Raw genomic sequence first — 12,570 nt, 5'->3', positions numbered from 1 at the left:
TACCGCTTGCCGAGCGGTAGCAGAGAGAACAGTCTTTGACTTGCATGGCTGGACTTTTTTAGGGCCTTCCTCTGACACTGCCTGGCAAAGTCCTTAATGGCAGGGAACTCGTCCCCGGTGACGTACTGGACCGTATGCACTACCCTCTATAGCGTCTTGCAGTCGGATGCCAAGCAGTTGCCATACCAAGAGGTGGTGCAGCCAGTCAAGATGCTCTCAATGGTGCAGTTGTAGAACTTCTACCACCGTAATGTCGTCCGCAAACATAATGATGGTGTTGGAGTCATGTGCAGGTGAACAGGGAGTACAGAAGGGGACTAAGCATGCACATCCTGAGGGGCCCCTGTGTTGAGGATCAGTGTGGCGGATGTGTTGTTGCCTACCCTTACCACCTGGGGCAGCCTGTCAGGAAATCCAGGATCCACTTGCAGAGTGAGGTGTTCAGTCCCAGGTACCTGAGCTTAGTGATGAGCTTGGAGGGCACTATGGTGTTGAACGCTCAGCTGTAGTCAATGAACAGCATTCTCAAATAGGTGTTCCGCTTGTCCAGGTAGGAAAGGGCAGTGTGGAGTGCAATAGAGATTGTGTAATCGTTGGCTCTGTTCGGGCGGTATGTGAATTGGAGTGGGTCCAGGGTGTCTGGGATGATGGTGTTGATGTGAGCCATGACCAGCCTTTCATAGTATTTAATAGCTACAGGTGCAAGTGGTACCTTGACAAGTGCTCATTGTGTCCAAGATGTGGACGCGATGTTTATTCCTGCTAAATTGCGAACTAGCTATACTAAACATTCTATTGTATATGAAAGGTGACTTTAGGAAGCACTGACTAAAATAACCAGTAAAAACTCCCTCCACTTTACACTGTCAAACAAAATAACAATATACAGTAACATTTCCAGTCTCCAAGCTTCCTTTGTTTAAATAAAAAACAACAAAAAATATTTATTTAAGACAGGACCAGCAAAGTAAAAAACCTTCTCACAATTCTATATTACAACAGCACTGCTCTGCCCTAAAACACTGGGGAAACAATGGTTAGTTAGCACAACAGCCAAAGTGACAAGGTCGGTCCTCGGAGTAAGAAAGACATAATGTATAAAATGTCAGTTCTGATTCCAAATTCCACTTCAGTCAACAGAACTAAGGATCTCTGATCCAGTCTCATCAAAAACACAGCATCTATAAAGCCTCTGTGTCTGTTCTGACCGTGCAAAGATTCCGTACCGCTTTAGTGTCGAGAAAGACATATGAATTAGGGACACTATCCCATCCGAAGTCCAGTCAGGGGAAGGAGAAAGAGAGGAGGATGAGTCTCAATGTTCCATTTAGAACAATGTAGTCCAGCAGAACCACAGCCCTCTTTCCTCCCTCCATCTTTCCATGGTTCCTTCCTGGAGAGACAGAGCTGGGTTAGTGTCCTCTCTCTGGTCTCCCACATGAATATGATTCTACACCACGTGTACAGCTATGTTCTGCTCAGCCACTTCCTCTACTTCCTGTTCTGCTGCTTTGTCTTTCAGTCTTTGATTGTAGTATCTGCACCCTGATGATGATATGAATGGAAGATGAGCCCGCTCCAACTCAGGGAGACGTCTTCTTCTGCATCAAAGCATTCCAACACAGAACACAGATCCTTTAATGTTAGACGTGCTTCCTTTCAACCTTAACCCAATGTCCACTGGCCAACCCTCAACCACACACACGCTCAAAGCACTTTATCAAAATCTTCAACAAACCAACATTACTGCTCATACTCTGTCAATGTCCTCCATCCCAGCTTCCACTCAGAGTAACAGCAGTACAGGTATCCACTCAGAGTAACAGCAGTACAGGTATCCACTCAGAGTAACAGCAGTACAGGTATCCACTCAGAGTAACAGCAGTACAGGTATCCACTCAGAGTAACAGCAGTACAGGTATCCACTCAGTAACAGCAGTACATGTATCCACTCAGTAACAGCAGTACATGTATCCACTCAGAGTAACAGCAGTACAGGTATCCACCCAGAGTAACAGCAGTACAGGTATCCACCCAGAGTAACAGCAGTACAGGTATCCACTCAGTAACAGCAGTACAGGTATCCACTCAGTAACAGCAGTACAGGTATCCACCCAGAGTAACAGAAGTACAGGTATCCACTCAGAGTAACAGCAGTACAGTTATCCACCCAGAGTAACAGCAGTACAGGTATCCACCCAGAGTAACAGCAGTACAGGTATCCACTCAGTAACAGCAGTACAGGTGTCCACTCAGAGTAACAGCAGTACAGGTATCCACTCAGAGTAACAGCAGTACAGTTATCCACCCAGAGTAACAGCAGTACAGGTATCCACCCAGAGTAACAGCAGTACAGGTATCCACTCAGTAACAGCAGTACAGGTGTCCACTCAGAGTAACAGCAGTACAGGTATCCACTCAGAGTAACAGCAGTACAGGTATCCACCCAGAGTAACAGCAGTACAGGTATCCACTCAGTAACAGCAGTACAGGTGTCCAGACAGTAACATAGAACAAGGGTTATAAAACATGCCACAGTGCTTTCATTCAGTCTGATATCATATATGAAGCTCAGGTTCAAGTGGAAGAAGAAATACATACTTATCAATAATAGTCTACACAGCAAGGAGTTGATCATCTTAACAGTTCTGAGAGTCTGGGTAAGTGTTGTTCATCATCATAAGGCTTCCATAAAGTAGGTGTGTTACATAGGCCTGTTCAGATACACTGAGGAGAGTCTCCATGCTCTATGGTCCATAGTAACCTGTTGAAGGCTCACTATAAGGTGTGAGTTACTTCAAAGGTTTGGGGTCACTTAGAAATGTCATTGTTTTCCGTGAAAACATACATGAAATGAGTTGCAAAATGAATAGGAAATATAGTCAAGACGTTGACAAGGTTATAAACAATGATTTTTAAATGAAATAATTGTGTCCTTCAAACATTGCTTTCATCAAAGAATCCTCCATTTGCAGCAATTACAGCCGTGCAGAGCTTTGGCTTCTAGTTGTCAATTTGTTGAGGTAATCTGAAGAGATTTCACCCCATACTTCCTGAAGCACCTCCCACAAGTTGGATTGGCTTGATGGGCGCTTCTTACATACCATACGGTCAAGCTGCTCCTACAACAGCTCAATATGGTTGAAATCAAATGACCGTGCTGGCCGGCCACTCTATTATAGACAGAATACCAGCTGACTGCTTCTTCCCTAAATAGTTATTGCATAGTTTGGAGCTGTGCTTTGGGTCATTGTCCTGTTGTAGGAGGAAATTGGCTCCAATTAAGCGCCGCCCACAGGGTATGGCATAGCGTTGCAAAATGGAGTGAAAGTCTTCCTTCATCAAGATCGCTTTTCCCCTGTACAAATCTCCCACTTTACCACCACCAAAGCACCCCCAGACCATCACATTACCTCCACCATGCTTGACAGATGGCGTCAAGCACTCCTCCAGCATCTTTTCAATTTTTCTGCATCTCACGAATGTCCTTCTTTGTGATCCGAACACTTCAAACTTAGATTCGTCTGTCCATAACACTTTTTTCCAATCTTCCTCTGTCCAGTGTCTGTGTTCTTTTGCCCATCTTAATCTTTTATTTTTATTGGCCAGGCTGAGATATGTATTTTTCTTTGCAACTCTTAACTGTTGACGTTGAGAGTTGTGCACCGAGGCCTCCCACTCCTCTTTCTACTGATTAGAGCCAGTTTGTGCTGTTCTGTGAAGGGAGTAGTACACAGCGTTGTACGAGACCTTCAGTTTCTTGGCAATTTCTCGCATGGAATATCCTTAATTTCTCAGAACAAGAATAGACTGACGAGTTTCCAAAGAAAGAGCTTTGTTTCTGGTCATTTTGAGCCTGTAATTGAACCCACAAATGCTGATGCTCCAGATACTCAACTAGTCTAAAGGCGGCCAGTTTTATTGCTTCTTTAATCAGAACAACAGTTTTCAGCTGTGCTAACATAATTGCAAAAGGGTTTTCTAATGCCTTTTAAAATGTTAAACTGCGATTAGCTAACACAACGTGCCATTGGAATACGCCTATGTAGATATTCCATTAAAAAAAATCTGTTTCCAGCTACAATAGCTATTTACAACGTTAAAAATGCCTACACTGTATTTCTGATGAATTTGATGTTATTTTAATGGACAAAAAATTTGCTTCTCTTTCAAAAACAAGGACATTTCTAAGTGACCCCAAACTTTTGAACGGTAGTGTACATTTGACATTTTAGTCATTTAGCAGATGCTCTTATGCAGAGCGACTTACAGGAGCAATTGTGGGTTAAGTGCCTTGCTCTAGGGCACATTAACAGATTTTTCACCTAGTCTGCTCGGGATTCAAAACAGTGATGGTTACTGGCCCAAATCTCTTAACTGCTAGGCTACTTGTCGCCCTAGTACTATGCTACTGTACCACTCCACCCTGAAATCCACCATCCACCTCCTCAAACCAAAAAACTCCACTCCACACTTCCTTTATGCCGGTAAGTCCTCTCTCCTCTTTCGTTCTTTTTTCCACATCTTCATGTTCTCCATTATAAGTGTTCTTATAAGCACTGCCAGAGACAATTAGCTGTTGGTTAAATAACACCATTAATACTGTATAGTTGGAACAATTATTACCGCTTTACTGTGCAATGAAATAGGAAGGAGGGAGGATTTGGGGGTCCAGTTCTCAGGCGTTTGTAGGGGAGAGCCCTCTGGCTCAGAGGACAGAGTTACGAGGGGTGCATTATATTTTTTAGGGGGTTCTCCTCTCAACTCTGCTGGCCCGGGCCAGTGCGTCCAGAGGCCCTGCGATTGACATCGTGCTGGCTGATGGAAGGAGAGGACTGGGTCTTCCGGAGGTATCCCTCGCGCCCCCCTCGGCCCTCCCCAATCCCGCTCATCACGCTAGCCTCTATCTTCTCCAGGTCGTCTGTCTCTGCCCTCATCTTGGCCTGGAGAAGGTTGATATACGTCTCGTACCGACTCTTCTGCAATGGAGAGAGAAGGGGAATGAAGATGATGTGACTATAAATATGCGTATATCACACATGGCTCATTTAACACACAGCTATTACACAATGCTCACTCTACAGAGAGAAAGAGGGTTCATGACAAATGATGGGGAAAAACACAGAGAAAGGGGATATAGGACATTGATCTCATGATTCTGTCACAACTATAACACAACAACAGAACATCTATTTCAGATATACCAGGACCTATGCACATAGAAACAGTTACACAGAGAGAGAGAAAGAGAGATGCAGCCTTTCTCCCTTAAGATAAACTACACATATTATGCAAAAGGATGTAGGCCAAAGACCTGTAGCCTCTCTCCTTCTCACCTCATATATGAGATAGTGCTCTTTGATTCGATACTCCTCCCACTCTCTGCTCTTGGGAGAAGGCGAGGGAGGGTTCTTCCTGTGCTCTTCCACCTCCACACTCATCTGCTTCAGCTTCCCCTCGTGGGACTGCAGCTGATCCTCCTGCACCAATCACAGCAACCCATCAAACAGCAGGCACCAGTAACAACCAATCACATAACACAATCAATTTAGGTTGCACCATGCTATATATGTGGTTGTGTGTGAGAGAATGTGTGTTTGCGTGCACCTGGTTTAGCCGGGTAGAGGAGGAGGGCAGTAGAGGTCTACAGAACGTCTTCATGGAGCCAATGGCAGCAGGGAAGGCGGGGGCGGAGAACAGAGCTGCTACCAGGTTAATACGGAATATCCACGACATCATCTCCTCTTCACTCCTTCAAAGAAATAAAGGACACAGACAGACAGAAAGAGAGACATTTGTATGTGTTCAGAAGGTAGAGCATGGCGCTTTCAGTGCCAGGATAACGTGTTCGATTCTAGAGACCACCCGTACGTAAAATATATGCATGGACAAAGCGTCTGCTAAATAGCATACATTATTATGAGAGAGAGTATGCCACAAGTTGCAACAAAATATCTAAAGGCTAATAATATTTGGCTAATAATAACACCACATTTCTGTACATCATGAAAGTCAGTTATCATTGTGTGACAAAATAACCGAATGTGCATTAGAGGACATGTAGCTGGTTCCCATGAACAGGCCTCCCCTACAGGCCAGAGTAGCAGAGGACCTACGGTGCCTGCAGCAGGGACACTCTCCTGTCAGAGAGAGAGAACAGGCCTCCCCTACAGGCCAGAGTAGCAGAGGACCTACGGTGCCTGCAGCAGGGACACTCTCCTGTCAGAGAGAGAGAACAGGCCTCCCCTACAGGCCAGAGTAGCAGAGGACCTACGGTGCCTGCAGCAGGGACACTCTCCTGTCAGAGAGAGAGAACAGGCCTCCCCTACAGGCCAGAGTAGCAGAGGACCTACGGTGCCTGCAGCAGGGACACTCTCCTGTCAGAGAGAGAGAACAGGCCTCCCCTACAGGCCAGAGTAGCAGAGGACCTACGGTGCCTGCAGCAGGGACACTCTCCTGTCAGAGAGAGAGAACAGGCCTCCCCTACAGGCCAGAGTAGCAGAGGACCTACGGTGCCTGCAGCAGGGACACTCTCCTGTCAGAGAGAGAGAACAGGCCTCCCCTACAGGCCAGAGTAGCAGAGGACCTACGGTGCCTGCAGCAGGGACACTCTCCTGTCAGAGAGAGAGAACAGGCCTCCCCTACAGGCCAGAGTAGCAGAGGACCTACGGTGCCTGCAGCAGGAACACTCTCCAGTCAGAGGTCTTTAGTTTGAGGACGTTGGGTCTCTTGCTGTAGTCTGTAGCGCGGGTGGCTAACGCATGGTGGATACGCACAGCGTTTTTTAGGTCCCCCTCACACAGCTCTGCATCAGCCTTATACTCATCCTGTCAACAGGGGGAGACACACACATATAACGTCGTCAGAGAGCTCCTACTACTGTGTTTGTGTGTGGGAGAGAGAGAGTGACACACACGCAGCTGAGCTACCACTGCTGCATTCTACTGCAGTGGTAGAAGTCTGTTTCTATGGTAACGGAGAGGTATCTGGTACCTTCTGTAGATAAAGGATCATCCCCTTTAGAACCGCATAGAACTTCTTCCAGCCTCGTCGTCCTCGTGGGGCTAGAGAGAGGGAGAGGGTGTGAGACGACTGTTATTTCTAAACTTATTTAAATCCCAATAACTGAAGACTTATGCGTTAAGAAATTCCCTTCCAACCTAGCCTAAGCCCATCTATGTGTGTGTGTGTGTGTGTGTGTGTGCGCGCAAGTTTATCCTCACTGCGTTTGCCGTCCATGTCTGCGTGGCTCTTGCGGGACAGGACACCATGTTTATAGGTGACAGCGTTGGGTAGGATGGGGATGGCGATGAAAGGGTTATTGCCATCCGTTACCCTGGCAACCCCCCTCTTCCCCCCTCCCTCATACTGCTCCTCCACCAGCTCCGATAGACTCTTCCTGAACTCCTCTTCCTCACTGCAATACATCAGACATCAGAAATAACATAGGACACACACGCACACACCTGAGAAGGGATACTCACATTGCCCATTCAAGTTTCTCGTTCTTTATTGAATTATACAGCACCTAAACAGGAAGGAAAGAAATCAAAATGGTGAGAGAAAAAAGTCCCATCTCATTGAACTGGATCAACTTCTGAGTAATGCCAACATTGGAATCTGACCAAATATTACATTAGTAAGACAAAGCATTAGTAAGGAGCCTAGTTGAAGTGTTGTCATCAATATTGTCCTAGCATTGATTACTGTACCTTTAACAGGTCTTTAGGGAAGTCCTTGCCATCGTTTAGGCCATCCAGATTACTGATGAACTGCTGGCAAGACATCTTCTTCCCAATGTTCTGGACAAGAGAGACACATGAAGGCTGTTCTGGACAATGAAACAGAAGGCTGAATCCTAAATCATTCCCTTCCCCACAACCCTCAGCCCTCCATTTGTGCATTCTTGCTCACCTCTGCCTTATGCATAAGTATACCAAAGCTTAGGGAGTGAAAATTATTGAGGGTGTAGGGGCTAATTCCGATAACCACTTTGGCCAAAGCCAGCAAGGCTGCAGGCTTCAGAGCGAAGTGCTATCCCGACAAGCACCACAATATGTTTGGAGTTTGCACAATTTAATCCAAAATAATAATATGTTTGGACTAAGCACAATTTAATACAAAATAATGGAGAGGCAGGTCTAATTGTAAACCACATGCATTTGTTTGTCTGATTTCAAGAAATGACACACGTAACAGATGAAATAGCCTATACCTCAAATGAAATGTTTAACTGTTACTGAGGTTTATAACTTGTAAAACAACAGTTGATGGGTTTATTGATCCCTTCGCCACTCTCTGGAAGTCACCATAGGAGTTTCGTCAGCAACATATGACAACCGAGGGCCCTCCAAGTGGGTCTGTAGGGGCGAGGGGGTGATTTGGGATTCACAGTCTTACTACCTACCGGTAAATGTAAATATTGACAAACTTTTCTTCAGACGTTTACTGTATTTTCTATAGTAGGTGGATCTTAACAAGGCTTGGAGAAACATTACTGTAAATGCAAATCGATGTGAATATGTTATGCAGTACTGTGAATAATTCCCCTGAATGACCACTAGGTGTCAGTGGTGTGCAGGTAGAGCATTAGCTATTCTCTTCCATGCATTATGCGGTTGATTGGTTACATTATGACCACAGATATACGGTACATGGAGAGACACAGAAGAGGTTAGTGCTAAAAGCCACTTACCACCTACGGAGCAGGACAGCCAGAGGTTACACAGAGGTCACACAGAGGTCAGACAGAACGCAGGACAATAGAGGGAGTGAGAGGAGAAGAGAAGAAATGAAGGAGGTTGAGAGAGTATGTTAGAAGCATGAGAGGATATGTTAGTAGACATATAAGAACAGAGAGTTAAATTGTGAGAGCGGGTGTTAAAGTAACACTGGATAAGAGTTAGTATATAGTGCTGTGGTATTTAGTAGTAGGAGACAGAAAGACGGGACAAAAAGAGGGCAGAAAGTGGGTCAGAGGAGAACAGAGATGGAGATTGAGAGATTGAGCTGGAGGGTAACAGAGAGATAGTGAAATAGAGAGGTAGAAGAGAGACAGATATAGAGAGAGAGAGAGTGAGACAGAGAGGGAAGCTATTGTTGCTGTAGCACATCACTTCTAAACAGGTGTTGCCTGCCTTAAGGGGGGCTTTATTTTTATTCTCAAAGACAGACAAGCAAAATACATAAATACAATGAGCCGACGCGACAGTAGGTTTCTCTACGTCAATTGTGTTGGTGCGTGAGTCATGTTAGACAGGGTTTTGGCTCTACTCCTCAGGGATCTGCTGTATGTCAAATAGGATTGATGAGTATTTCTGGGGGCTCCTGCCTGCACATTGATTTCCATCTATCTTCACAGACTGTAGGTTTGATAACAGAGCTGTACATACGTGTCCATGTAGATCAGTGTTGAGCAGCATTAAGGCGCAGGTTAACGTATGGGCTCCGTCTGTTGGAAGAAGAAGATAACATGTTTTTAAATGTTATCTAAATGCCATGGATGACTCAAATGGCTTATTTTAACAGTAGGCAAAAAAATGATCTCAACAATACTTGACAAAGTCTCAACAATACTCGGCAGTCTAAGGCACTACATCGCAGTGCTAGATGCATCATCAGTGCTAGAGGCATCGCAGTGCTAGATGCATCATCAGTGCTAGAGGCATCATCAGTGCTAGATGCATCATCAGTGCTGCTTGGCAGGGTCGTGTTTCGGAGAAACATATTAAGCTATGTATTGTATAACGGCACAATCATTATTTGAATTCAGCGTTTTTTCCAGTCTTGGGCTCATATATCGGTCTATGCGTATTCATAAGCTCTAATACAGTGCATTCGGAAAGTATTCAGACCTCTTGACACTGTCCACATTTTTGTTACATTACAGCCTTATTCTAAAATGGATTAAATTGCCAAGGGGTCTGAATACTTCCGAATGCACTGTATACATTAATATTCCTGACTCTGACATGGCTTGTTCTGATATTTCTTCATTCCTTTCTTTTTATTTTGGGGATTTGCCTGTATTTATTTTTAAAAATGTACTCATAACTGCACTGTTGGAGCTAGAAACACAAGCATTCTGCTTCACCTGGGATAACATCTGCTAAATATATGTATGCAACCAATAACATTTGATTTGATGAGTGAAATATGATCACTTGAAGAGAGAACGGCTGTGCAGCCTGAGGCAAGGAACAGAGCGTAGGCTTTTTATGTGACTTTCTCAAATCATCAATAGCCTGTAGGCGCATCATGCAGACCATATGTTTGACATTCTATGGTTTTTATCATTCACAACTAAAGTTGCCAAATAACTCAATCTAGCGTATAGGACCTGTTTCAAATGATCACTTTTACGCTCCACATAGCCACTTCATAAGCACACTTGCTCCGGAATGTGAAAAATATCCTTTCTGTTTTGTTCAGTTAAGTTCAATTATATTCTTCTTACTATAAAATAATGGCACCGGACTTATAAGCATATCTTGTCTGCTAAATGAACAAGCCTATAGTCTATAGCATGGAGCACAGCCAGATAACATACAGTATCTAGCCAGCTAAATGAACAAGCCTATAGCCTATAGCATGGAGCACAGCCAGATAACATACAGTATCTAGCCAGCTAAATGAACAAGCCTATAGCCTACAGCATGGAGCACAGCCAGATAACATACAGTATCTAGCCAGCTAAATGAACAAGCCTATAGCCTACAGCATGGAGCATAGCCAGATAACATACAGTATCTAGCCAGCTAAATGAACAAGCCTATAGAATGGAGCATAGCCAGATAACATACAGTATCTAGCCAGCTAAATGAACAAGCCTATAGCCTACAGCATGGAGCACAGCCAGATAACATACAGTATCTAGCCAGCTAAATGAACAAGCCTATAGCCTACAGCATGGAGCACAGCCAGATAACATACAGTATATAGCCAGCTAAATGAACAAGCCTATAGCCTATAGCATGGAGCATAGCCAGATAACATACAGTATTTAGCCAGCTAAATGAACAAGCCTATAGCCTATAGCATGGAGCATAGCCAGATAACATACAGTATTTAGCCAGCTAAATGAACAAGCCTATAGCCTATAGCATGGAGCACAGCCAGCTAACATACAGTATCTAGCCAGCTAAATGAACAAGCCTATAGCCTACAGCATGGAGCATAGCCAGATAACATACAGTATCTAGCCAGCTAAATGAACAAGCCTATAGCCTACAGCATGGAGCACAGCCAGATAACATACAGTATCTAGCCAGCTAAATGAACAAGCCTACAGCATGGAGCATAGCCAGATAACATACAGTATCTAGCCAGCTAAATGAACAAGCCTACAGCATGGAGCACAGCCAGATAACATACAGTATCTAGCCAGCTAAATGAACAAGCCTATAGCCTACAGCATGGAGCATAGCCAGATAACATACAGTATCTAGCCAGCTAAATGAACAAGCCTATAGCCTACAGCATGGAGCATAGCCAGATAACATACAGTATCTAGCCAGCTAAATGAACAAGCCTATAGCCTACAGCATGGAGCATAGCCAGATAACATACAGTATCTAGCCAGCTAAATGAACAAGCCTATAGCCTATAGCATGGAGCACAGCCAGATAACATACAGTATCTAGCCAGCTAAATGAACAAGCCTATAGCCTACAGCATGGAGCATAGCCAGATAACATACAGTATCTAGCCAGCTAAATGAACAAGCCTATAGCCTATAGCATGGAGCACAGCCAGATAACATACAGTATCTAGCCAGCTAAATGAACAAGCCTATAGCCTATAGCATGGAGCACAGCCAGATAACATACAGTATCTAGCCAGCTAAATGAACAAGCCTATAGCATGGAGCATAGCCAGATAACATACAGTATCTAGCCAGCTAAATGAACAAGCCTATAGCCTACAGCATGGAGCATAGCCAGATAACATACAGTATCTAGCCAGCTAAATGAACAAGCCTATAGCCTACAGCATGGAGCATAGCCAGATAACATACAGTATCTAGCCAGCTAAATGAACAAGCCTATAGCCTACAGCATGGAGCACAGCCAGATAACATACAGTATCTAGCCAGCTAAATGAACAAGCCTATAGCCTATAGCATGGAGCATAGCCAGATAACATACAGTATCTAGCCAGCTAAATGAACAAGCCTATAGCATGGAGCATAGCCAGATAACATACAGTATCTAGCCAGCTAAATGAACAAGCCTATAGCATAGAGCATAGCCAGATAACATACAGTATCTAGCCAGCTAAATGAACAAGCCTATAGCATGGAGCATAGCCAGATAACATACAGTATCTAGCCAGCTAAATGAACAAGCCTACAGCATGGAGCACAGCCAGATAACATACAGTATCTAGCCAGCTAAATGAACAAGCCTATAGCCTATAGCATGGAGCACAGCCAGATAACATACAGTATCTAGCCAGCTAAATGAACAAGCCTATAGCATGGAGCATAGCCAGATAACATACAGTATCTAGCCAGCTAAATGAACAAGCCTATAGCATAGAGCATAGCCAGATAACATACAGTATCTAGCC

General features: G+C 44.4%; 1 protein-coding gene across 1 annotated transcript in view; it reads right to left on the bottom strand.

Annotated features, from left to right (window-relative positions):
• Positions 1–910: 910 nt before the first annotated feature.
• Positions 911–12,570, bottom strand: part of psd2 (pleckstrin and Sec7 domain containing 2) — a 39,328-nt gene continuing 27,668 nt past the window's right edge. The window contains 9 exon segments of the mRNA XM_065019844.1: positions 911–4,979; positions 5,337–5,480; positions 5,608–5,752; positions 6,670–6,827; positions 6,994–7,064; positions 7,224–7,417; positions 7,485–7,528; positions 7,713–7,802; positions 9,393–9,451. Coding sequence (XP_064875916.1) covers positions 4,761–4,979; positions 5,337–5,480; positions 5,608–5,752; positions 6,670–6,827; positions 6,994–7,064; positions 7,224–7,417; positions 7,485–7,528; positions 7,713–7,802; positions 9,393–9,451 — 1,124 coding nt within the window. The 3' untranslated portion in view covers positions 911–4,760.

Source organism: Oncorhynchus nerka, linkage group LG6 (genome assembly GCF_034236695.1).
Source record: "Oncorhynchus nerka isolate Pitt River linkage group LG6, Oner_Uvic_2.0, whole genome shotgun sequence".
Lineage (NCBI taxonomy): Eukaryota > Metazoa > Chordata > Actinopteri > Salmoniformes > Salmonidae > Oncorhynchus > Oncorhynchus nerka.
The sequence above is the reverse complement of the archived record's forward strand: the minus strand, read 5'-3'. Positions and strand labels throughout refer to the sequence as shown.